This window comes from Pteropus alecto, unplaced genomic scaffold (assembly GCF_000325575.1).
Source record: "Pteropus alecto unplaced genomic scaffold, ASM32557v1 scaffold50, whole genome shotgun sequence".
Taxonomy (NCBI): domain Eukaryota; kingdom Metazoa; phylum Chordata; class Mammalia; order Chiroptera; family Pteropodidae; genus Pteropus; species Pteropus alecto.
The window spans coordinates 7,125,474-7,152,141 of NW_006431918.1; the positions used below are offsets into that span (position 1 = coordinate 7,125,474).

The 26,668-nt window shown below is 40.9% G+C and overlaps 1 protein-coding gene across 2 annotated transcripts in view; it reads left to right on the forward strand.

The window, feature by feature from the left end:
- The window catches only part of GATB (glutamyl-tRNA amidotransferase subunit B), a 74,062-nt gene that overhangs the window by 5,255 nt on the left and 42,139 nt on the right, over nt 1–26,668 (forward strand). Inside the window, exons 3-5 of one of the 2 annotated variants that reach the window (XM_006906263.3) lie at nt 21,295–21,408; nt 23,794–23,992; nt 24,414–24,536. In XM_006906263.3, coding sequence (XP_006906325.1) covers nt 21,295–21,408; nt 23,794–23,992; nt 24,414–24,536 — 436 coding nt within the window. The remainder of the gene's footprint in view (nt 1–21,294; nt 21,409–23,793; nt 23,993–24,413; nt 24,537–26,668) is intronic. The other variant, XM_025042774.1, reaches the window with a different exon arrangement.

Below are 26,668 nucleotides of genomic sequence, written 5' to 3' on the forward strand. Positions count from 1 at the left end.
CTGAGAGGTCAAGGTGAGGACTGGTAAGTATTCATTGGACTTATCAACAGGGATATCTTTTGCAAGAACAGTTTCAGTGGAGTAAAGGAGGGAGAAGGTAGGTGGCAGCAGATTGAGAAATTCGAGAGTGTTGAAGAGGTGAAAGCATGGACAACCGTTTTAACCGTTTGACTGTGAAGGAAGAGACTGTAGGTGAAAGACAATGAAATCAAGGGAAACGTTGTATTAGTCCTGATTTTCTTAATATTCGAGAGGCTTGAGAATGTTTAAATGGTAATGAGTTATAGTCAACAGTATTGTATCGTACACTTAATATGTGTTTTAAGAGGCTAGATCTCATGTTAAGTGCTCCTACTGCAATAAAATAAATGCTGGTGAGAAGGAACCAATGAAGAAAGAGCAGTTAAAGAGGCATTTGATAAATATGGCAAATCGAACATATATATTTAATCTGTCTCTCTCCCCACCCCAAAGAAACCTTACTGAAATAATGGTAAAAGAATTTAAAAGTCATAAACCTCCAAGAGAACAGGAGAAGAGACCAGAGTGCATGAGAGGTGGTGGATAGAGGAGGGCCTGACTTAGCAGAGCCAGGTTCACTGTTACCTAAAAATAGGACCGAAAGTCTACAGAAAGAGACACTAGTGAGAAACAAGACGTTGTGCCCTATGCATCCTCAGAAAGAGTCGGGATAGGAGCTTCAGGTATTGTGGAAGGCTGGGGGCGGGGTTGGGGTGAAAACAAAGAGATTAACTCAGTATACAGAGCAGTTAGACCTAAGGTCCTCTCCCTGACCTTCTGTAGCTGCTTCACCCCCACAGAAATCTATAATATGGGGAGAAATTTAGCTGGTGACACACTCACCCTGGAGACTCCAGGCAGAGCAAAAGGCACTGGTGCCAGACAGGTCCCGAACTCCGAGGCCTGCCCAGCTCCTTTCCCTGCCCTGTTCGAGGAACTCAAGTAACTTGGCATGTCCTCCTCTCCCAAGCAGGAATCTTCAGGAATTTGATTAGAGATTATCTGTCCCTAGAGGTAGGAATTTGGTGGGGGGAGGTTGTCTCTCAATAAAAAAGCTACCTGGTCACCTGACTGTCCTAGAGTGAAGGTCACCAGTCAGTAAGCCGTGGATATTTACATAAACTCTTTATCAAAATTTTATTTCCTTTAAAATATAAATCGACAGCCAAAAATCACCACACATTTGAGGAAGTTCTTCAACATAATGGACAGAGCCAAAAATGAAAAGAAAACTAAAAGAAATAAGAGGCAACAGATGATGCAGAAGGTAAAAGAATACTTTAAATAGTAAATGCTTTTATGAATATCCGCAGAGAGATGAGAAGGTAACTGCATACTTGAAATAAGAATATGATGCTGCTTTTTAAAAACGAACAATCAATTAAAATGAGCTCTTAGAAATTAAAATCGTGATGGCCCCCCAATCCAAAGATTTTAGAAGGTGAAGTCAAGAAAGTGTTCTGGAGACTCATACACACGTACAGAGAATTGCACAATAGGAGGGAAAAATAGAAAATGAGAGGACCAACCCAAGATGTCCGCCATCTGATTAGTGGGCATAGCAGATATCTAATGTAAACTGGAGCCTTTGAGAATAATAAGCAATAGGTAATAAAAAGTGAAGTGGAGGATAAAATGAAAGAGACCTGTTAACTCCAGGGAATACTAAATGTTCAGGAAAGGAAATGTCATAGTATATACTTAACAGTTTAGCAGAGAAACATATTTACGTAATAATAATAAACACCAACTACTGATTTCACACAAACTGATATAACTGAGATATTGGGAAAGAAACTGAATTCTTAACTACCATAATTAGAAAAACATGTTCTACCTTGATAAAGCAGGAAAAAAGTAATATAAGAATATATGCTTTGGGAAGATTTTCAACCAAAGATTAGGAGAGGTCCCTCTTCTTTCAGGCCCTAAGTTGGTTGATTGATTTTTGTTTTTTGGCTGTTGTTATTTCTTTTTGTTTTTTATTTTTAAAATAACACAATGGGTGAAAGATTTAGACTCTCAAGAGACAGATTATTAGTCAAAGGGTTTTCAACAAAATTTTTATTACATACAGATAATATTAAGTAATAATCAAATATTACCTCTACTGATACCTCAGCCTTCTGTTGGTAAAATTTCTTTTTAGTCCCACAGTTCAAGCAGTGACAGACCCACCCACCCCTACCTGTAACTCCCGCCCTTACCCTGCTCTTCGGAGAAATAGGCTCATCCACATTCTAGATCATTCACACCCAAGGTCACGCAGGTGGTGGGAGGCTCTGCTTCTGGAGGTGAAATGACTTACATACCTACCAACCTAACTTTTTGGACTTCTAACTCAGTTTATCTTGGAGTTGTACTTAGGGAGTGGTGTATTTTGTTCTTGAATAGAAATATAATAAAGTAGCAATATGGATAAAGTCTTATGAGACGGAATAAGATATAAAAGTATCTCACCTTGTAATATATAAATTATCTCTTGGGAATGGAGAGGGCCAAGTTTTGTGGCTCCATGTTCTAAAAACAAGAACACTGTGTCATTGGGACAGTTTATCAGGTCTTTTTTCCAGATTACAGAAGGATCGTGACAGTGTAAATAGCCACAAGCCTTGGCCAGCAGGTGATGGATTTTCCAAAGGTCTCCTGGCATAGCATAGTATTTAAAAATAGAAAGATGAATACCACACAGGACAGCTCAAAGATCTGAAGGCGGTTGCTGCCAGGAAACAGGACTGGAGGGGAAGGTGGTGAGAACGTCTGCTTTGCATTATAAATTATTTCAGGATACATGCCTGTAATATTTTGTTCAACAATTAAACTTAGGTTTAAAGGAGTAACACATACGGGAGAAGAAATTATTAATCGAATCAGGTTCCTAAGAAAGCAGGAGGTGTCCCCAGAGCACAGGGAAGACAGCTCGCCCACGGTCACCTCAGGAATGTGCCCCCTGCTCATGTGTAAAGACACATTTTTAGGCTGGGTTGTGGAAGGTTCCGGAGGCTCCCATCTGATTTCTTTTCTAGCAAATACTGTTTCTTCTTGCTCTCCTTTTTGGAGCTCTTTCTTGCCTGTGTATTTCTTGCATTCTTTGTCGAGGGATGAGGCACTTTGTTCGCTCTTATGTGCCTCCAATCATTTCTGTTTCTCTCTAGCTCTTGAATGATAGTGTAGAATTCTAAGTTGACAGTTATTTCCCCTCAGCACTTTGAAGACATGATTCCATCGTCCTCAGGCATCTATTACTGCTGATGAGAAGTCTGCATCCTTTGTAGGTAATCTGTATTTTCTCTCTGATAGCTTTACCCAGGATATGTTTGAGTGTGGGTTTGTTTTTATTTATTCTGCTTGATGCTTGATAGTCAGTGTGATTTTTGTACTTGAAGACTGGGGCCTAGACAGGGGACGTATCTCTGCAGGATGAATTTATGGTGGCCTCTGCCAGGGCCCATTGGGCTTCATTGAACAAATAGTTTCTATGTTAATTTTTCAGCCCCCAGCTGTCACACAACTTGGATAGTGCTAACATTCAGGCCCCACACCCAAGCCAGGTACAAGGCCAGGGGCTCTGATTTCACAAGACATTTTTCACCCAGGGCCCGAGGTGGGTGACCTCCTCTATATAAGCTTCTTCAGTTGGTGGCCGAAGATTTTTCTGGCTGGGCTGAGTGTGTGGCTCCCAGAGACCTACCCCAGTGGGCTCCCAGCCTTGATTTCTGCTGCCAAGGTGCTTTAAATCACCGGCATCGGGTGTGTCTCTTCAGCCTGGTTAACAATGATAGTAAAATCAGCTGACATTAATTGAGTGCTTGTTATGTGCCAGGCACTGTTCAGGTGTTTTCTTTATATGTGTTAACTTAATTTAACCTCGTAACAACTCTATGAGGCAGTTCCTATCATTATCCCAATCAGAAAGTAAGTGGAGAAGCCAGATTCAAATTCGGTACAGGCATACCTTGTGTTGTGCTTTGCTTTATTGTGCTTCACAGATGTTGCATTTTTTTTTACAAATCAAAGGCAAGACCCTCTTCCAACAAAAAGATCACGACTAGATTTGTTGCAGTGGTCCAGAACAGAACCTGCAGCATCTCCCAGGTATGCCTGTAGTCTGGCTCCTAAGTTCACACTCTTAACCCCTTTGCGGGTCCTGCCTCTTGCAGTTCCCCCTGAGTGATAGGTGGCGTTAAACCCCACTATGGCTGTGGGCCCCAGGAAATTTCCTTTCTTGCTTTTGAGCTTGGCTGTTGTGTGTTTGTAAATTTATATGCATATATAAATGTCTGTGTTTATAGATGTAATACTCGTTTTCATCCCCCTTCTCCACCTCCCTGCATTCTGATTAGTGACCCTTCTTCTGAATGTTTCTTAAGACCACAGGCATTTTATCTTGTTTTACCTTTAGTTTTAGAATTATATGGACTCCCATCATAAATCTTCAGACTGAAAAGGTCATTCAGCCCATTTTCCTGCTTATAGGCAGGAGTACAGCCAAACTAAGAACAGTATTCTTGTTTTTTATAACAGCAGGGATTCAGCCTCACTCATTGTTTTGACCTAGTTTAAAACAACAACAACAACAACAAAAACTCTTACTCTGGTACAGAATCTTCTTTAATTTATTAAATCATTATTTGTCTGCAAAACTATGGGCAGGATCCTAGACTATTTTCTTAGTTATTTCCTTTATCAATGTCATTCCAATTTCTCTACTTTCAGTACTTTGTATATTGATGTTAAATAGAAAAATAGGAAAGAAAATGTGTTTATTTGAATAAACGTCATAGAATTTACCAGTCTGTTTCATAATTTGCCAGTGTTTCCAGTAATTGTGGGATTTCAGCAAGGCATCCAGGTAGTTTGAAATTCATGCATGTGCAAACCTGCTTACACACACACACACACACACACACACACTCTCTCTCTCTCAAATACACTCACTCACTCACTCTGATTTGAAATGCTCCCCACTCTGGGTGCCCGTCTCCTATGCAGGGGAAAGTGAAGAGAACACCGCTGTCCATGTCCGTGTGGGCTGGTAGGGTGCTCAGCCGTAGCCAGTAGGTAACTTCTGATAGCTTCAGGCTGTGCCACAGTTAGGTCAATTAGAAACTAGTGACTCTGCCCATGTTTTGTTTGTCTGGAAGCTCTTATCTGCAGGTAACACGGAACCCCCTGCTAACCACAAATGCTTATTTCCGGAACTAGGAAAAGCTTTCTAAAAGCCCTTTTCCAACAAGTATGCAAGAATATTCACCTCTTTTCTCAGGATCGGCCTGCCTTAAAAAGCATTTGGGGCTTTTCATATCAAAGATGTTTTGAATTGGCACTGGCAGCTGTGGAATGAAAACTAAAACGTTGTTTATCTCATTCTACAGAACTTTCTTTTATTCACAAATTATATACCATGTTAGCAAGAAGAAGGGGAATAAAGAGGAGAAAAACATGATGTGAATAAATCTGATGCCTGCCCTCTGGGAACTGACAAACAATGCAGATACTGCACTTTATGCTAGAGATTCATTTCTGAACATGTCTGCAGATTGTACCATAAGGGATCTTGCCCCTTAAAGAAATGATAATGTGAATGCTTTTGTAAAGTACTTTGAGATTAATTTATTTTTTAAATTTCTTATGACAGATTTATTTACAGATAGGTAAATCCACAATATTCTAGCTCTCTGAACACAGCAGATACTGGTAATAACAAGGACCTAATAGATTTAGATATACTTGACTAGTTACAGAGAACATCAGGCTGAAACGCTTTCCTGACCCTTAATTCTGAACGTTGTTATAAAAGATTTTTTTAACTCAAAGCTTCTAAACGAAATGGAAATTCAAGAAAACAGCAATAGGGAAAAGTGTTTAAATGCATACATTTATAATCAGATCTATATTTACCTCTCTGTCTATTTATACTTAGATGCTTTGTTATTTGACTAAGAAGACAAAGTGTGATAGTTTTCTAATAAAAATTTTTTCCATTTCAATGATTTGCTTTAATGTAATCTGTAGAACTTGTAATTGCATTGTGTTCTCAGACTTCAGTCTTGCCAGTCACTCTTTGAAGCACTTGCATGTAGTTTTCTTTCATTCTTTTGTAGAGTGGGGTGGGTGTTCCAGGGGTGAGGGGTTTTACCCTTTGACCCTTGCCCTTTTAAAAGAGGTGGGTCTGTGATTGCGTACACACAAATGTGGGAAGATTCCCTGTCAGCCCTTAAACCCTTCTGATGGTCCTAACTTGCCTTATGGTGTCATTGCCTGGATATCTCCCATGAACTCAGATGACTCATGATGATGATGGGCTTTCACATTCAACAAGCAGCATGACCTCATCTCCCCTCACTGTGGAAAGCATTTGACTCCTTCCCCAACTTTCAGTGGATCCTTGAAAGCCTCCTACACAGCCATCTTCACTTCCCCCACCTCTATGCCAGTCTCACATGCAGTATTCCCTACGTGAAACCTAACTATTACTTATAATGCTGCCACTTTACCGATATGTATTTATTTCATACAGTTGATGGAACATCCTTTTATGTATGTTGTTTATAAGGATTTCTGTGTTTGATTATAAGGTTCTAAAAGTAGTTGTGGATCTTTCTTGGGCCACTTGACAGTACCTTTCATAGGCATGTGTATTAACACCTTTAAGAAATATTTCTCTATATAACTGCATACACTGCCATGCACATGTGTGGGGAGTCTGTATGAAAGAATTTTCCAGGTGTCTGAAACCATTTTGATACTTTTTTAACCTCTTTATAGAACTCTTTCCAAAATGATTTTATACTTTCCTGCTTTTAAATAGGATATGTTGAACATAAGCCAAGCTTTTCTTATCTCGTCAAGATTATCAGCAACATCAGTTATTGTTCAGTGTTGTAATATAACGGTACCTTGAAGGGAAGCTGAGGTGTGGAAAGCTATCTGATCAATTGCTAATGAGAGCCGTTCTTTTTAAGCTTCACATTATAGTCATTTTTCTTATTAATACAGTCTTCCACTCCTCACCTCTTTTAAGCTACTGTCAGTGTATTTGATTCTAGGAATCCCTTCTTGCTCATTTTTCACTTCTCAATTATTATTTCTGATCTGCTATAACCCAGAAGGCCAGACTATTATATTTATTAATGTAAATAAGAACAAGGCTCTGAGTAGAGACCTGTTCTAAAAATAAAGTACACAGATGGCATGGAAGCGAGTTAGCTTCTTGAAGCTGTATAAGAGTAGAGTAGGAAGAGGTCCTGGAAATCATTCATTTAGTCCTTGTCATTTACAGATGAGAGAACTGCGGTGTGACTTGCCCATGGTTGTGCAATTACTTAATGTCCCAGTTGGATTTGAAATTGTGTGTTCCTTACTCCCAGTTTAATGCTTAGTTTCCAGTCTGTGTTCCACTACAGTTGGGAGTTGCTGCAAGTCTGATATATGTAGGTGCTGTTATTTTGCAAGTGTGTGCTGTGTGTGTGTGTGTATCTCTCAAAACAATACCGTTAACATCTATATACATGATATGTTTGAAGATGTACATCTACGTGCTTATACACACAGAGACATCGACTGTCTAGCATTGACACTGACCATATGCATTGTTTATTACAGTATCCACTAAGTGAGCAATCTAAACCTAGGGAGAGAGAGAAGGAAAAGAGTGCTGAACCAGAAAAAGAAATGGGTAAAAGGAACTCTAACCTAATTAGCCACCAATTCAGTGCCCTGGGCACTGGATTCCCCCAGACGCACCATTAAGAGAGCATCCCTAACTGTGGGCAGCTTTCAGCTCTACGTGTCTCAGTGCAAGTAATGGTCACAACGGAAAATTCTTTTAGGATCTTTTCTCTGTGCTTCCTTCTGGGAAATTTTCTCTACATTTTCTTCTAGTTCACTAATTCTCTTTCTTAGGTGTGCTCTGCTTTTTTAACATATCCATTGAATTCTTTATTTCACCAAGAATACTTCTCATAACAATTCTGTTTCTCTTAAATCTCTCCTTTTTGGGAATACCTTATTCCTTCTTCACACATTCAGTTTGTTATCTCTTTAATAATTTTAAATCTACTTATTTTGTATTCTGTGCTCAGAAATTCTATCACCTGAAGTTTTTGGGCTCCCCTGTTCTGCTTTTGGTATGCCTGCTGATTCTGGCTAATGGTAGATGATCTTATGTATTTTTAATTTTAGATTACAAAGTCATGTTTGGCAGGGCTTTATTAGTGAGAATTTTGTGGCTGCTGGGTTGAGAGTGAGTCTCCAAAGAGCTTTTATATTGGCTTTTGCCAGATGCTCCAGGTCAAAGCCAGGACCACTTTCCATGTTTTTCTCTTAGCTTGGGGGTTCCTGGACCACAAACTTAGTAAATTTGGACCCCAAGCATGCCTCGGAGCAGAGTTATGACAGTTATTAGACTTTTTTGTTTTGTTTTCACCTAAAGTCTGGGCCAAGACTCTACTAAGATTGAAACCTTACAGAAGGAAACAGAGAATGTGACCATGTAGCTGGGGCTTTGGCCAAGGCTATCAATGTGGATGACTGAGATTCAAAATGGGCCAGGAAAGGCATCTTCACACCTCTCTCTGGCTTCCTTTCCTCTGCTATCAGGATACACCTCCCTTCTGATTGCAGTTCTTCTCCGTTGTTTTGTGTTTGTTGCAGTTCTGCACATCAGTTGAGACTGAAACCTTTTACATTCCAGCTTATCTTATTTGTCCTCTTGTCACACACAGAGATCAAGTGATTGAACTCTTTCCAAATTCCCCCGAGCTGTGCAGGGATGCACACTCTCACCCGTTGCCTTTTAAAGTTATTTCCAAAAAAAGGTTTATCCTTAATGAATCATCCCCTTCACCCCTATGTGGAAATGATGATGCCATCTTGTCCCTGCCAAGGAACAACAAAAAGAAATAGGATAGAATCAATCAGCTGGTTATGGTGGGGGGAACCCGAGGGACCTTGTCCGGCCTTCTTCCTCGGTGACTCTCTTGGGCCTTTAGAGCATCTCTCTGACCCGGCCCTGTGCTCCTTTCCTGATAAAAGAACATCTCCAGGCAGCCTGCTCCTCTCCCTAGAGATTCATTTCTGAGGAAGAAACCTTCAGTATTGTGTTTGGAAAAGGTTTTTTCTCACATTCCACATCCCCTCGTGCAGGTTTGTTTTTCCCTCAAAATATGCACTTGGACGAGAGATAGAGCTCAATAACAATGGACCCTTGTCGGAGGAGAGAGTGCCATACTTAAAATTCTTAACTGTTTAAAATGAATTTGATACACTCCTGCACCCAAAATTCTCTAGTACTAGAAAGTGAGGTGGGAATGTGTAGAAAATAAAGTATCAACACATTACGAAAGATGTCCAGGAGGACGAGAGCTTAGGGGTCTTTCGTTGATATAAATATGTAGTAGTTTTAAAAAAATTACCTAACAGAGTTCTGTGACACTGTTTTTTCTGACATTCAGGCGGCTCATACAGGCTTTGTTTGGGTGATTTATACTAGAAGCCTATAATAAAAATGCAGCCTGAAATCGTGCAGCTGGTTACCATTCATTTTTCTTCGATGGACAGTTTCAGAACTTAAAAAAACTGCAGCAAACCTCACAGGAAATGCATGCCTGGCCATGGCAGCTGGCCCTCTTGGTTTCTTCTGCTTCATGAAGCCATTGGTGATGCTGCGGGGGTTTCTAGATCGGCTTTATGAGTACTAGAAAAGAGTTTGCAGGAAGATGTTCTGTGGTTTTAGGGAGTCAATAAAAATAATACTTTCTTCCCTTCTTGAGTCAGAACCAATTGAGAAGTCAGCATAGAAGTCAGACAGATGGAAATGAACATAGCAGCTTTATTACCAATAATAGCTTGATTGAAAAATGCAACTTGATATATAGCAAATGGCTTCTAGTATTTTCTACCTGAGTTGAACTCAGCTGCCCAAAACAATGGGCCTTCCACTTGGAGAAAGCTTATCATGTGGCCAGAATATCATGTGGGCATGCTGATCAGAAAGCGCTCATGTAGGCTTTGTTCTGATGATTCATACTAGAGGCCTATGATAAAAAGGCTCAGCCAGAGGTGCCGACCCACATGTGCTCGGTTCCTTTTCCCAAAGTCACTAGTCAGAAGTCAACTCCTCTTTGGAATACAAAAGAATATGGAGTTGAGAGCAAAATCCAGCCACATGGAAACATGGAGGCAGGAGAGTGGAGGATTCCCAGTTGTGCCCTCAAAAGCATGAACCAGTTTTACTGTCTACATTGTGTCCAGAAGTAGATGTGAGCTACTCTTTTGCAGTGGGCTCTGTGGAATTTTTTCTCCACAGCACAAGGATATACACTTGTTATCTGAGGCCATTGGGGTGGGCCTTTCTTACTTGGTCATTCTTATATGTATTTTCCACTTCACATTTAGTATTGCAGGAAGGGTTAGCTATTCTCTCTGCTGCAGCATCATGGATAATTTTTTTCCTTAGCTCTTTTTAAATCTTGGCAAAGTTAGGAAGTCATTTTGCCATTGACATCCCAGATATGGCAAGCCTAGCCTTGGTGATGACGGCGGTTAGTGTAGTCAGGCTGGGCTCCTCTGAAAAGCATTCTGTTATTCATGGCAGAGAGTTCCTGCTGGTGAGCCTTCATGTTTCCCAGCCTTTCACCACTAGTTATATCCTTATCTCAAGGCCTGAAGCTGGGGCCTAAGTGGGAATCAAAAAACATTAGTGTTCCCTGGAGCCTTTATTCCAAATTTTAATGTATGAACCTCCTTTCGCAAGTATAAAAGTGAGATGCATAATCAATCAAGGGTCTTTGTCATGCTCTGCAGCTTTCTTAGAAGATGCAGACAGGCAGTGATTGTCAATAGTGTCTTGAATTTTCAGCGATCTTTGCCATTTCTTAGGCCACCCCAGTAAGCAAGGTCAAGGGCTCCAACTGGTAGGAGAGAAACTGATGGCCTTATCGACTTGCCCAAGGACACAGGGAGGTCAAGGCCCAGTTAAAACAAGAAATGAGAATTGCCTGGTTTCCATTCTTAGCATAAAGCACCAGACTGCACTCCCTTCTGCAATATGTGCTAATTGTTCATTTCCGACGAAAAACAACAGGGAATTTTTCCTTTAGAGCTGGTTGTAAACATTTAAGATGCCTACAGTCACTCATAACCTTTGTTTACTTATCACAGCCAGCTAGCTATCTCATTTATCGTATTGCTTGTTCTCTTCCATTTTTACATCTCTGCAGAGAAGTTAAATGTATATGAAAGCACTTCATAAACTCAAGAGGCACATAAATGCTATTTGATATTATTATAATAGTCATATTCTTCACTTTGCATCATTAAAATACAAATACAGATACTTCCATTTCATAGCGGCCAATAGGTTTGGACAGGGAGTGTTACTTGTGTATCACTCACCTGAAATAACTTAAAATGGCACATATCTCAACAGCATGAGTAACAGTTAAGATGAAGTTCTCAGTCATAGCTGTCTTTCAGAGAAGCACAAATTGAGAAATTACATGTACATTTACATAGACAAAAGAATGGAAGCATTAATAGAAAACAAGATACATAGACAACTTTGGGGAACGATAAAAGTATTTTCAACTAGAAAAGATGTAATTGGGGAAAATTATTTTTAAACCAGGTAAAAGAACAAATCATCTTTTCATATTCTCGATTTTACTTATAGATAGGTAGGTAGGTAGATATTACAGAATTCCCTGTTAACTCATTTTTCACATGTTACTGAGGGTGTACTGTACTTCGTTACCTACACACAGGGCCTTAATATGTCTTGTCACTTCTGATGGCATAGGAAAGTTTTAGATATAGTATATAGAAGGTTTAAATATAGTATATAAAAGGTTTTCTTTTTCTACATCTGGTTTTCAGCAGCACTGAATGGAAGCTTCTGATCCATATGTATGGTTTAAGACTTAGCATCAGTTTAAATAGTTCCAGCCTCCTCTAGGCTCTCTCTCCCCCTTCAGGCTTGTAACATCTCACATCCTCTCAGGTAGGAGAATTTTCTACAACTTTCTTTCCCCCCCTCCCCCACTTTTTATTTTGAAAAAAAATTCAAACTTACAGAAAAGTTGAAAGAATAGTACAGTGAACATCCATCCTGCACCTAGGTTTTTTCACCCTTTGGATGAGCCATTTGAGAATAAGTTGCAAACATCATGGCACTTCATCTCTATATAGTTCAGCATCTCTCATAGAAGCAAAAATATTCTCTTATCTAATCACTGTATAATTATCACTCTCAAGAATGCTAACATCGATATAATACTCTTACCTGAAACACAGTTCATATTCAGCTTCCACAGTCGTCTCAGTATTATCCTTTATTTTCTTTTCCTCAACCCAGGATCCAATCTAAGATCACTCGTTGCATTTAGTTGTCATGACTCTTTAGTCTCATTTTATTTCTTTTCCCTTCCCTTCCCTTCCCTTCCCTTCTCCCCTTCCTCCCTTTCCCCCCTACCCCCCTTCTCCCCTTCCTCCCTTCCTCTCTCCTTCTCTTTCTCTCCTTCCTCCCCTCTCATGACATTGACATTTTTTAAAAGTCTAGGCCAGTTCTTTTATCCACTCTTGAAGAAATCATAATGAAGGATATAAGGGGCTTTGCCCTATGAAAGTTTGGCTTATTTTTCTTTTTAACCTCTCTGATTTCATGGCTTGCCATGAAGCCTCTAAGAAGATGCTCTATTCCTGTTAGATGCATAAAATTTATGATCATTTTTCTTCTTAAAAATCTGTGTCCTATAGAGTCTTCCAAAGGTTTGATCCTCAGGACATTCCTGGAACTGATGTATATGGCAGGAGCATTTTTGACAGAATGGCATATGTGTCTCTACGGATTTGCTTTTGACATTCACAGGCCTTGTTCCACCAAATTCTCTATCCATACCAATAGCGAATACCTAGTTAGCATTCCATTGATTCAAGCCAGTGGCTTTGTTTCTCAGCAATAATCAGATCTTTCAACTTAATATTAATCTTTTGTATAAAGATAAAAGTAGATCTCATTCAGGATCATTAGAGCTTTTCACTCAAAAAATCAATTGTTTCTTATCACTATCACTGATTACTCTTGAGGTTTCAGTAATATAAAATAGTTGTCATTCCATTGAATCTTCAGGTGTAGCGTCCTGTGAGCGAATTTTAGGTTAGATTAGTAAAGACTTGGCAGTTCCAGTATGGGGGCAATCTAAAATGAGTGGGTTTGCATGCTTTAGCCTTTTTAATATTGGTATACTTTGCATGTCTGCTTCATGCATTTCTGCATCTCTTCTCCGCAGACTTTCTTTGAATTTCAAAAGTAGCTGCTATCTTAGAAGACAGAAAGTCATAAAAGTGTGGTGGGCAGCGATGAGGGGTCAAAATTGGCTCAATTAACTAGTTTATAACTATTCAACTTGTTAGAAGGTAGTTTCTTTCTCTAGAGGGTGGGGGCTTTTTCCAGCCACAGGCAAGCATACAGTGTTATCTGAGACAATTTTGCTTCACTATAAAACAGAGAAAAGGAAGTAATATAAGCTTCCTGAGACATTAAGAAATATGATCTGTATTCCACTGGAGATAACACACTAAGTATCACAAAAGGTGTTGGTTAAAATTTAAGGGGGAAATATTATGTTGATATAACACATAATTTCAGCATCTGTTGTGCCTTACTTTGGATTGTAAATCCAGCCTAATGGATCTGTGAAGCTGTTTAGACCTTTCTCATTAGATTCTCTTTGTCTCCCAAAAGCTTGCTTATGAAAGATTCAGTTGAGATGGGCATTTTGTATTTAATAACACTTTAGTTCTGAAAATAGTATTTACTAAATGTCTACCATGCGTTGAGTAATTTTATTTAATTTATGGAACAATCCTCCAAAATAAGGAGGCCAAGACTGAGAGAGGTTAAGTAATTTGTGCAAGATCACATAGCTAATAGATAGTAAAGTTTTGTCCTAGTTTGTCAAAATTAGTAAAAGTCTTCTCAGAGATCAAGTTAATTGTCAGTGAGTAATGCCAAATTAGTAACTGTTGGAACTGTTATGCGAAAGAGGAATAGAGGCTAGTTAACCTGCATACCCAATCTTAGTCTTTATTGGCTGCCGACTACTCTCAAACCCTCCTCGCTAACTGTCCAAGTACGAGGCTCCACAAATGAACGTTATGATTGTTGGACCATTGGCCTCCAACCCCAGTGAAGTCCAAGCAAACCAGGCTGTGTGTCATGTGGGAACTCTTTTTACCTAGGATAGAGGCAGGCCTAGAGCTGACAAGGCCAAGGGCTTTTCCTACAAGCCCAGAGATGAATGTCAGATCTTAATATTCCAGTGGCCCATGGAAAACGAGAGAGATTGCTCTAGTGCCAAAAGCTAAGCTAGTCTAGGCTCTGCCCTCTCCATCCCTATCCGATGGTGACTGTGGGTACCAGCCATCGGCCACCTGACCTTGCCAGGTAGGCAGAGGCAGGAGGAGAATGGAATCTCAAATGAGAAGAATGGGCTTCTGCCACTTTGGACCAAGGACATATCCTTGCCCTTGATCCCAGCCAGTCCTGGGGAGTGCGAGAGGGCTGGGAATAGAGAGGAGCATTGGAGCTTAGGGACAGCGGAAACTGCCAAACTACATGCCTCTTCTGTTGAGCAAGAATTGTTTTCTGTGAAGTGGACATTTGATTTTTTTTCCCTCCATTGCGAAAGACAGATTTAAACAAAAGCGAAAACGTAGCATTCACTTTCAACTTTTCCCTAGGCAATACCCATGTTTAGGCATAAAGAACATTTATGTGGGTATATCTATATAAATCATTAATATATGCATAAAACTAGTAACTTTTGATGGTAAAATCCCACTTTAAAAAAATTATCTTAATTGACCAGTTTTAGCAAGCAAATTATCATAGCTCTAGAGTGTTTGTATTTGTTTTGGGTAATGATACAAGTGCTCAGTGGTAAGAAGGAATGTGGGTGAGGAAATGAGAGAATTTTCTCTACCATAATGAAAATTTATCTGTGTGGTAACTTTTGCTTTGAATACGAATCAAGGGGAGTTAGTTCATGCTTTGAGACAAATTTATGGGTAGCAATAAGATGAAGTCCCGTTTATGCCTTATTTTTCCTTAATAAATCTTAATTACTTTCTCTTCATAAATTAAAGCATTTACCATGCCGTATCTTAATTATCAGATTTGTCATATATAGCATTAGTTTCACTGAATAATTGCCATTTGGGCTTTTTGTAAAACATCACCTTACAGTCATTGTTTTAAGCCCCACAGGAATTGCTGACTGGATTTTCAGTGAGCACACTAGTTTTGCCATGTTGCCTCGGTTTTTTAACGAGGTTCTGATACCCACTGGAGCAGCTCTGGGTATCATAGCATTGCGGGCTCGCCAGTTGAGGGTAAAGTAAAAAGGGGAGAGAAATGATATGAGTTACAGACTATTTTCAAAGATTTCAGTTTTATTCCTTTGAAGTACATCACAAAATATTTCCTGGGATAGGTCCCAGAGGCTGACTTTAGTAAATGAATTTATTTGTAATTAGTAGAATTTCACAAAATGTGCTAAAATGTTAGGAAATATTTTATTGACTGACGTAGGTTATGCAGTCTTCTTCATTCTGTTGTTTGCCTATTAGCAGATTCTTTCGTAATAGTTAATATAGACTTAGAGTTCAGTCTTACCCAAGTGGTGTTATCACAGATTCTCCTTATAAATATGTAGCAGTTAGTAATCCCAGTATGTGAAAAAGGAGTCCACAAAATATTCAATTTTATGTTGTTTGGACAGGTGTGAGAGTAGCATCTTTTTATCGATTAGCTATTTATCAAAAGGAAAAAGTCACAGAAGTGGTTATAAAAATGTGTGTGTGTGTTGTGCAGCCGTGGCCTGAGTGTCCTCATGGTCCCCCTGTTCCCCACGGCTGCAGTTCCTAGTGCCCGGTCAGCTGGCTTCTGACTGGTTAGGCCAGCGTCAGGCCGTAATGAAAGACTAGCGGTGGGGAGAAGCGACAGGATATTTCTCCTTCCCTCTCCTCCTTTCTCCTCCCTTCTCCTCCTCCCCTGGCAACATCTCTGGTAGTGAATGGCTTTCATCTGGGACTCCAGCTATGGGGAGACAGAGCCACCTTGTTCCCAGCAAACTCTGGGTACCCCATCCCCTGGCCGTAGCGACATTCTGGTCTCCAGCCCAGTCCCTGCAGCCTCTCTGCTTTGAGAATCTCCTAAGCTGCCTCACTGGGCCCTCTGACATCTCAGCTCTGCTGTCACATGTGGGATAAAGTCTCTGTGTTAAATGTGTTCTATTTTATATACTAAGAGTGGTTTCTTTTTCTTGACACATCTATCTTACAGAACAATTTTGCTTTTATTTCGTAGCTTATAGATGTTGATAAAAGAGAGGAATGTTAAATTATTCATTACCTCAGTTAATGTTTAATCAGCTTGGTACTGCATTTAGATAATAGGGCAAAGAAGAGTAAGATAAAATGACTCGACTGCCCTCAGGGAGCTCTGTCTCCACAGGGGGACAGTGCCTTGCCAGAGGGCACGGAAGCCGAGAAGGAGGACCACTAGACGAGGGTGGTGGCGGGACATCCAGGATCTTGCCAGGTGCTAAGATCTTGCTCAAGTGGTTGAGGAAAAGGCTGTTGCCAGGAAAAGCAGCAGATTGTACAAAAGCATGTCACACGCATGGCTGCTTGAGAGTCGGAAGGAAGCTGGAAAGGTAGTGGGGCTAAATCACCAAGGGCAGTGAAGACTGCACCAAGCGCTTGGACTTCACCCGTTCAGTGATGAGGAGCAGTGAGGAAGGATTTTAAATAGGGGAATCACATGAACACGTGATCCTTTAGGATAATGCCGTTGAGTGGGTATGGAGGACAGATTAGAGGACTAAACGTGGAGGCAGAGAAACCTGGCCAGATTTTAGCCTTGGTTGGAAGGCATGCTGTTTGATTGGAAGCCTGAATTAACCCGGAGGATTTGGGAGGAGGGGAAAAGTCAAGATATACTAAGAAAATAGAATGTGTAGAACTTAGTGATTTTTATTTTTGGATGTTTTGGGAATTGTCATTATACTCAGAGATCAGGAAGTGTTTGGTTAGGCTAAATACTGGAAGACTGCTTCTCAGACTGGGATTACAATGTGTCCTTGGAGGTCTCATGCATGTTTCCGGGCTGTTTGTGCTATGCTCTGGATGTATTTTAGGTTCTAAACAAGTTATGGTTGCAGCACTACTCATATTTTACAAACAAGCCAAATGAGTGATTCTTTTTAAAAACCATTCACTGTTTCTCGCTCCACTCTACCCTCATATCCTTCTCCTGGCCATGATCTGCCCAGTTTCTCTCTGCCAGTCATGAAGTTTGTTGATTATCTCATCTCCTGCTTCTACCTATCATACCTTGCATATCTTCTGATTAAATAAAAGAATTAGACTCTTTACTTATTCAATAAATCATTTTGTGGGTGCTTGTGTCTGGGGGTTTCTGAAGGCTAGCCATAAAATATCCCCTGCTATTTGAGAAAACCTATAAGTTTGCTCACTATCAAACCTCCGCGTGCCAGAGACTGTGTACTGAGTATTTTTGCAAAGTTAAAGGAACACATGCATGCCCCCCAGGAGCTCAACTGAAAACAAACCTATAGAAATAGAAACTGGCAAGAAGGAAATATTAGAAATAATGCCTGCCTTAAATTTTCTACAGTAGTATTTGGTTTGAGTTTCTGCTCCAGAGTTATGGCCAGATGTTAGTAGTCTTGATAGCTAACACTAGCACTCTTTATTTTTTTGGAGATTTTAAGATAGAGTGTAATAGTTGAGAGCCTGGGTTCTGGGGATCTGGCTTCCTGGCTCTGCCTCTTATATGTGTCACCTTGGCTAAATTAATCTGATTCCCTTTATTATCTGTATAATGAGGATCATAATAGTGTCTGCCCTAGGATGGCTGAGAGGACGAAATGGCAGATGTGTGACATGCATAGCACACCTCCCGACACAAGGCTATGCATGATAAATACTTGTTCCTGAATGCAGAGTGAAGCTTCTTGAGGCTCGGTTGAGAAAGGTGTGCTACACCAGTTCTAAAAATCATTGCTTGCCTTCCGTGTGGAAGCCACTGTGGCTAACCCTGAGATCTTTTGTTTCATGTTATGTTAATTGCAAAGAAAACTCTGGACCATGCTTTCTTCAGGACAAATTAGTCTTTTGAATTTTCAACTTACCCCTTTGATCGCATCATACGTGATCGGTTGTTGCCTCAGGGCGCTTCCAGAAACAAGTTTGAAGACCAGTAGGTGGCAGGTAACACCTAGAGGAAATTCAGGCATTGCTGCCTCTGAAAGCTTCCCTTGATATCCATCACCTCTCTCCTTATTTGAGTTCAACACACATTAATTGAACACCACTATTTTTAGTTCTATATTAGGCTCCAGGGATACAAGGATGAACAGATAATTGCCATCCTCATGAAACTTAGCGTAATGGAAATATATGTAAATGAATTCAGTGCACTGTGAAACAAACACGAATGGAAGTGTATAGAAGGTCAGAGAGATACCTAGGAAGATGGTAAGGAAAGTTGCACAGATTTGGTGACTTCTTAGTAGATTTTGAATGGGATAGAATAGAGTCAGCAGATCAGCATGGTTTGTACAGGAAAACTGGACAACTTGTGTGGGAGGATGTGGTAGGAGATGAAATTGAAGATATGGGCAGGAGTTGGATCATGTAAGAGCTTGCCTTTGACATTGGGGGCTGTTTGGTGATTTTAAGCAACAGAATGTTGTAAGATTTGCATCTTTAGCAGAATCATCCTAGTATGCAATATGAACTTGAGAAGGATGATGGAGATGCTGGCAGGTTCATGTCCCCACTGTGGATTCATTAAGGCCAGTCACAGAGTCCTATTTACTTCTGTATCCTCAACACCTAGTATTTTATAGACATTTAAGAAATGTTTTGGAATAAAGACAGCCCAAGTTGAATTTCCCAATTCTTCATCCTGTCTTCAGAACATGCTGACCTAGACCTCCATCTGTCATAAGCAGCTTGACTAAGATCATAATAAATTCTTTTTTTCTTGGCATTCTTTTAACTGGCACTCTATTTACTAGCCTTTCTGTGAAACAGTAGTGTGGTGATGATTGATGCTTATAATTCTGACCCCGAAGTACGTCAAGCCTTCTAAATCATCCAAAGAAGATTAAAGTATATTCAACATCGCTATAATGTTTGTGTGTTTTACTGCATTCTTATTTTTTGAAAATTGATGGTTTATCAAGTGCCTATGTACTCGTTTGCAAGTAGGCACAATGAGAGCCTGTGGTCACCTACAACTCTGCACTCCCTCATTGTGCCTGCCAGGCACAGTGAGTTTATTAGCAATGCATGCTTAGAAATAAGCAAGTAAAACAAACCTGCTTCTTGTCATTCCTATAAGGAAGCAGGTTGGCCCCAAAGAGGCAGATTGGGTAGAGATTAGAGAGAAAACAGTGGTTAGAAAAATAGTAGGAGTAATAAAGCAAGAACTGATACAGACTAGTGAGTCAGGCAATTTACAAGTGAGCCCACACTGTGGCCCAGCCCCGGAAGTGCAGGGCCCAAGGCAGAGACACCAGCATGACAGTCTTTTGTGCCTTGACCCGAATCATCAGGCCTGAACTTGGCAGCAGTCTCCACTAGCCATATTTGTATTGCAATGACAACTTTTGAGGAAAATGCCAAACATTAGCAAGTGAAAACATCAATAATTAGAGCATCCTGTTCCCCGCCCCCCACCCAGCCCCTTCCACACACAAACATATTTTTTCATGAAAACCATTATTACTGCAGAACTGTCAGCATTATTCAGCTCAGTATAAAGAACTCTAAATAGAACCACTTTGTAACCTGGCTTCCAGAAAAAAGGCATGTGATATTTCACCAGGAGGGAGTTTGGCTGTTTGGGTTATCTTTTGGGGGTCATATGTTGCAGTAAGTAGAGATGCCTCTTACATTTTGTTGTATAGATTTGGTTTTGAAATCTGTTTGCCCGTGTCAGGTGCCACGCTTATTGTCCCGCCCATGAGAGCCAGTCCCCAAACCACAGAGATTCTGTTTGTTACTCTCTAGTCAAGGGCACGGGTAGACTGTGGAGATAGTTTTACCATTTGCCAACTCTGTATTTTGGGTGAATCTCTTAGTATCTCTGCGTCTTAATTTTTCTTTTTCTGAAATATTGGAATAATATAAAGTCCTTCTTTACAGAGTTGCTGTGAGGCTGAAATAAAATGTGAAAATGCTTGCTCACCTGGAAAGCCCTCTGTAAATAATAGTATACTAAATATACTAAAGAACCTCATAAATATAATAAAAAATAGAAATGTGTTTCATCAGCAAGCATGATATCCTCAAAAATTTCTCCGAAATACAGTGGGGAAAATGAACTGTTTATTGAATTCCTGCTATAGAGTAGATGTTCTAGCTGTTACTTTATTCATTCTGCAAGGTAGTTATTAAATCCCTACTTCAGAGATGAGGAGGCAGAGCTTCTAGCCACACAGCTATATACATACATAGCAGAAGTGGGATATGGACCTGACTCTAGAATTTACTGCTCTTTCTCCTTGTCTCTGGTCGTCTATCTTATTCCACTACCACCACCACCCCCAAAAAAGTTCTTAAAAGTTGTTCACATCCTTTGGGGCAGAGTGGGATCCAGAAGGAACTCCTGAGCTCTAGGATACCCTGGAGGGACCAGCAGCTGAAGGACAGTCAGGTGTAGGGCACACTCACACTCCACCTTAACGGAGTTGGCTAGGCCTGAACTGAAGGCAAGGAGGCAGGTGTGCCACCTTCTCCAGCCCGTGAAGAATGGCAATGGCCCTCAGGTTTCCAGAAGTTCATTCTTTCTCTGTCAGAGTGCTTTTTTGCAACCTCGCTGAGGTCGTTTGCTGAGCTGCTTCTTGGATCTTCTCAGAAATCAGTGTCTGATTTCTGAGCTTTTGGAGGACCCTCCCTGTTAACTTTAATGCAAGATGTTGAGGGAAAAGATCCCGGAGGTGGCAGTTCATTAGCTGCCCAGTGGGACCCACTGCTGCATGCATTTTCTTTTTTCATGCTAAGTTTTCCGGGTTCCAGACAGACAAGAGTTGTCTTGTGAATGGAGCTGCCCACACAGAGAACCAGAGATAATGCCTGTTGAAGGGTCGAATTGAATATTCAGGGAGGATGTCAGTGTGTGGGAGAAGCATTTGTTCAGACTGGATCTGAGAGGAGCTATGTGTTGTGTTTCCCTAGGTTCTCAACAGGAGGTGCGTAGAGGCGGCAGTGATGACAGGCCTGGCACTGAACTGCCACATAAACAAGAAGTCCTTGTTTGACAGGAAGCACTACTTCTATGCAGACCTCCCTGTAAGTATGCTTTGTGATTTGCCCTCTGTACATTCTCAGAGCTGGGGGGTTTGGAGGCAGGGAGCGGGGCTGTGCCTCTTACTCTCTCTGTCAGAGCCCTGTCCATCTCAGCAGGATGTGCTGCCCAGCCCTGATGAAGGCAGGTGCCCCCCGATGTTTACTAGATTATATGCAATTGTCCTGATTGCTGACTCCTTGCTTAGCCTCATGCTTCTGGTGGCTCACTCATAATTGAACGGGGAGTAGAAGAAGCTAGTATTCCCAGGCTTGGCCCAGCTGTGGTGTTTGGTGCTAATTGCCTGTTAGGACCAAAGCTAACTCTGGCTGATGCAACAGTAAATGCGGACTATAGCTCCGTAGACATAGTGAGAGCTTCCCTCTTTTAAGCTGAAGTTTCAAATAATAGGACTGTCACCTTTGAAGACACTTCTGTCATCTCCTAAGGAGCAGGTAAGTGGACGACAGTAAGCAGAAACACGAAGCAGAAGCCTGGACTGAACAGTAATCGGCTGAGCAGTAAACCCAATATAAACCTGCTTTTTCTTTAAAATTAGAGTTTTGTTTTGTTTTTTTTTTCTTTAAGAGAAGCCAATATGAACTAGAGCCAGTTTTTCATATTATTCAACTGAACCAAAACTGTAACGTTGAATGGGTTTCTCAAAATAATGTTTTATTTGATTGGAGCCTCTGATAGTATGGCCCCTCTTTAGATTTAGAAAAACAGTGATGATATTGCTTCATGCTCTTCCTCTTGAACTAGAGATTGAGGTGAGCTGTTTTTAGTGGGTGAGAACGGGAGGGGAATAAAATAAAAAATTCTAGAACCTGAATTCTCCAATTGCTGCTGCTTTTCCTCTCTAGCTGCCAGCCTTTTAGCAAATTGTACTGCTTGGTAGGGTAGAGAGAATGAACCTGCATTTTTTTCATCTTTTAAGAGTGATAACCAGTTTAGTTAAGATGGAGAGTTAGCAATATGTGACTAAAATGAAATGTTTTCATTATTTGCGGCTTTCTGTTCTTTTTTGCCCAGGTGGCTCAGACAGTCCAGAGTTAGTGTTGCCAAATATTACATGAGACATACTTATACTAAAAAAGTATTCGTTATTTATCTGAATAAGCAGTTCATCCAAATTAAATTGGAATTTAACTGAGCATCCTATAATTTATTTAGCAGCCCTCCTTAGAGTTTAATTTTTACAAAATGAGACTTCCTATTTCAGCATAAAGAATGAGTTGGCCCAATGTCGTGGTTCTCAAAGTGTGGTCCCTAGGCCACTAGCATCAGAATCTCCTGGGAACTTGTTAAAAATATAAATTCTCAGTTTCCTCGCAGACCTGCAGAATCAAAGTGTTCAGGTGGGGCTGGTCTGTGTGTTGAGCATTCTGCCAGGTGATTCTGATGCAGCTAAAGTTTGAAGAACACTGGCTTGGTAGCTAAGAGCACAGACTGGAGCCAGACCATTCTGCTTCAGATCCTGACGTTGGTACTTACTAGCTCTGTGGCTTTGGGCAAGGCCCTTAATCCTTTCGTGCCCTGTACCTCCCTCATAGGGTTGTCATGAGGATTAAAAGCAGTAAAGTACTGAGAACAGCGTGCCTGGGACCCCAGCAAGCAAAGCAGGTGCTTCTGCTGTGGTTATTCTCTGTTCTTCTCCAGTTCTCTGTATTGACCTGCTGCCTCTTTAGTGTGTGTTGATGCGTGTGTGTATTTGAAAGTAATTCTTCCTCTCTACTTGGAAGGAAGTGAGGGAGTCCTTGCAACACCCGTCAGTATTTTAGTACTATGTGCTTTCATTAGCTGGCTGTGAGAGTCCCAGCACTTTCTGGCTAGAAGAACAAGGTAAGTTGGGTCAGGGAGAGCTTCTGGCGTGATCGGTTAGCTTAAAGAGCAGGAACAAAGCAAGCTTAAACACACCAGCAACTGCTGTCAGCTGTGCTGAGAGTAGATAGCAAAATGCTTAGCCAGCAGTTCGCAATAAGGAGGGTCTGTCAGGAGCCCAGTAATCAGATGCAGGGTTTAGGCTAATGAGCTAAGTGAAAACAACATATTCTTTTCTTAGAAGCCTCTGACAGTGAGATTATTGTAATTTCCCCAAATGGTACTTCCGTAGAGAAGATGGGGTTCATACTGTTTATTGCATCATTATTGGGAGTAGGGGGATCCAGGGAAGGTAACGAGGGATGGGAACAATCAGAAGAGGCCAGGCTAATTATGGCTGCAGTACATAAACTAATTTTTCTCCTTTTCCTTTTTTTCTTTATTTTTAAATTTATTTTCTTATGTTTTTAAGTAAGCCTGTAGTTTTCTGACATTAAAAGGAATAGTAAACTGGATCCAGCTTTTCTATATGGACTAGTGACCGTGTAACCCATGTTTGTGTGCAGGCAGGCTACCAAATTACCCAGCAAAGGCTCCCGATCGCCGTGAATGGGAGCTTGGTGTACAGCGTCTGTGCGGGGAAGAAGCAGAATCAGGTGATCAGCAAGACGGTGAGGATCAAGCAGATCCAACTGGAACAAGACAGTGGCAAGACCCTCCACGATGACCTGCGGTCTCAGACACTCATTGACTTGAACAGGGCAGGTAGGCTTGGAGATTTTCCGTTACTTTTCCTCCCAGCCACCTCTCTTCCCGTCCAGAATTTACTCAAACCAGCTGAGGACGCAGGCCCTGGAGCATGATAGATGGAGATCAGAATATCATCGTTGGTACTGGCACAGTTGGTTAGAGAGCATGCCTTGAACTGTGATTACCTTTGGTTTTTCTAACAGCCCACCCCTAAAACGAGACAAACGTAGCCGCCTAGGCATGGATCCAACAGCTTGATATCCTAAGCAGACTTTACAAGAAATGAATCAAAGTCAAAAATCAAAAAGTGAGGGGGAAAAGCAAATCAGAGGCTAGGACCTACTTTGAGAATTTTTTAGTAGTGCAGGGTTTTCCTAAAACTTCAGCCTAGTTTATATGCTGCTCAGATAGGCTGACTCTGCCTCTCGTTTGGTAGGGGTTGGCCTTCTGGAAGTGGTCCTGGAGCCGGACATGTCCTGTGGAGAAGAGGCAGCAACAGCAGTCAGGGAGCTGCAGCTGATACTTCAAGCCCTGGGGACCAGCCAGGCAAATATGGCAGGTAGACACCACACAAGCAGTGTCCCTTCTTCTTTACCTTCCCCCTTTCTGCTTCCTAGGTCTCTTTGCGCTTGAGTTTCGTTCCCTGCATCAGCTACATTGAGGCGGTTTACATCCTTTTTTCAGCTTTTCGCATCCCTAGTTGTTTTTTTTTCCTTAGAGTTTTCCTTGGATGCTTTTCTGAGCCCCCAGCCAAAATAAACACACTAACATCAGCAGTGCAGATGTCCTGTGCCCAAGAATGTGAGATTAGGAGCCAGAGGAGTAGATGCTTTCTCCTGGCTTCGTGCATCAAAATGTTATGAACATTAATAAAATTGTATGTTTGAAAATTTCTTCTTTCTCAGCAAGAAGACGCTTTTATCAGAAGAATTCAGTTTGTAAGTGCTATGTCTGTGGCACTTTCTTAATTGATACTTTTCCTTTGGGTCTCTTCCTTTTTTTGTAGAATTTTCATCCATGTACAGCTGAAGCTAAATTAAAAGCCAAAGTTATGATTTCCTAAAACTTTGAGGTAAAATTTTAAGTTTAGTAAAAATATAGTAGGAAATTAAAATAAACACTTATATTCTAGGGACCAAGCAAACCATACATTTTAAGTGTTGCAAATGAGATGTCAGGATTACAAGCATTGGTCAGACTCATTTTCTCCGTGGCTCACGCCCTTGGCCCCTTCCTAACGCTGCTTTGCTAGCGCCGAAGTCCCTGAAAGCTAGTCTCTCCCATGGTTTTCCCTATTTTCTGTTCCCAGGGTTTTGTTTTTTTTAAACTTCTGCCACCCACAGATGACTCTCTGCCAGAGCGGAAAAAAGGTACAGATTCTGCATTTACAGTTGTTAATCCTTAGCTCAGCACAGTGGTATATTAGAGTTCTCCAGAGAAACAAAAACAATAGAATGTGTATGTATGTTATACATATATGTGTTTATATATAATGAGATTTGTTATAAAGAACTGATTCATGTGACTGTAGAGACTGAGAAGCTCCAGTCAGGAATCTCCAGGAGAGCTGATAATATAGTTCCAGTTCAGGTCCAAAGGCCTAAGAACCGATGGTATAAGTTCCTGTCCGAGCCCAAGCCCAAAGGCAGGAGAAGACTCATAGCTCAAAGACAGTAAGGCTGAGAGAGCAAATTCTCCTCTACTCTGCCTTTTGTTCTACTCAGACCTTAAATGGATTGAATGAGGCCCACCCACTGGTGGGAAAGGCAATCTGTTTGACTCAGTGTATGGATTCAGATGTTAATTTCATCCAAAACACCCTCACAGACAAACTTAGAATGTTTAACCAAATAACTGGGCACCTGGTGGCCAAGTCAAGTTGACACATAAAATAACCATCATAGGAGGTCACAGGGGATACCAATAAATACAAGTGATGGTCATGATTCATCTCCCTGCCAGTTTATAATACTATTTACCAACCTTTTTATGGCACACGATATATTTGCATGCTACAGAGGGATGTCTGAATTTGTAATGCCGCATTTGCCACATAGGACATCTTACAAGCAACAAATTGTTACATCAGAGCCCAAGTACAAGTTGAATCTGAAGACAGAACTTACCAATTTGCTATCTTCTTTAAGCTGAAGACTGGAAAAACACAGCCACGTGAGTCTGAGTGGCATAATGGTTAGCTGCCTACAAGCTTTATAGAAATGAGGCTCTGTTTTAGAGTAAGAAAACTCTCCATTTTCGATTTATGGCTCATGCTGCTTTTTTACCCACAGAATATAAATGAAATATGGGCAGGTTGGATGGTTATCCGTTTATGCACTAAAGTGTTTATTCTCTATTGCTTTAAAAGAGTTTTTATTATTCCATTCTTCTTCAGAATAACTGTGATTTCTACCAAACCTATAAAATAATAAACAGGCCACTTGTTAGCTGAGAAATAGCCCTATCTGGGTCCTTGCCAAGAGATAAACCATCATCGCAAGAACTCATCAGTTCAGTGACAGCTGAGAGGGTTCATTAAATCGTATTTGTTGTGACACTTTTTGTTGCTTTTAAATACAAACCCAACAGCTTTGCCCCTAGCACAGCAGCAGAATGGCTGTGGTGATTCTAAGGTGCTGTGGGGAGGAAAGGCCTGCCTGGGATCTGCAGGGGGCCCGCTTTTTTTTTTTT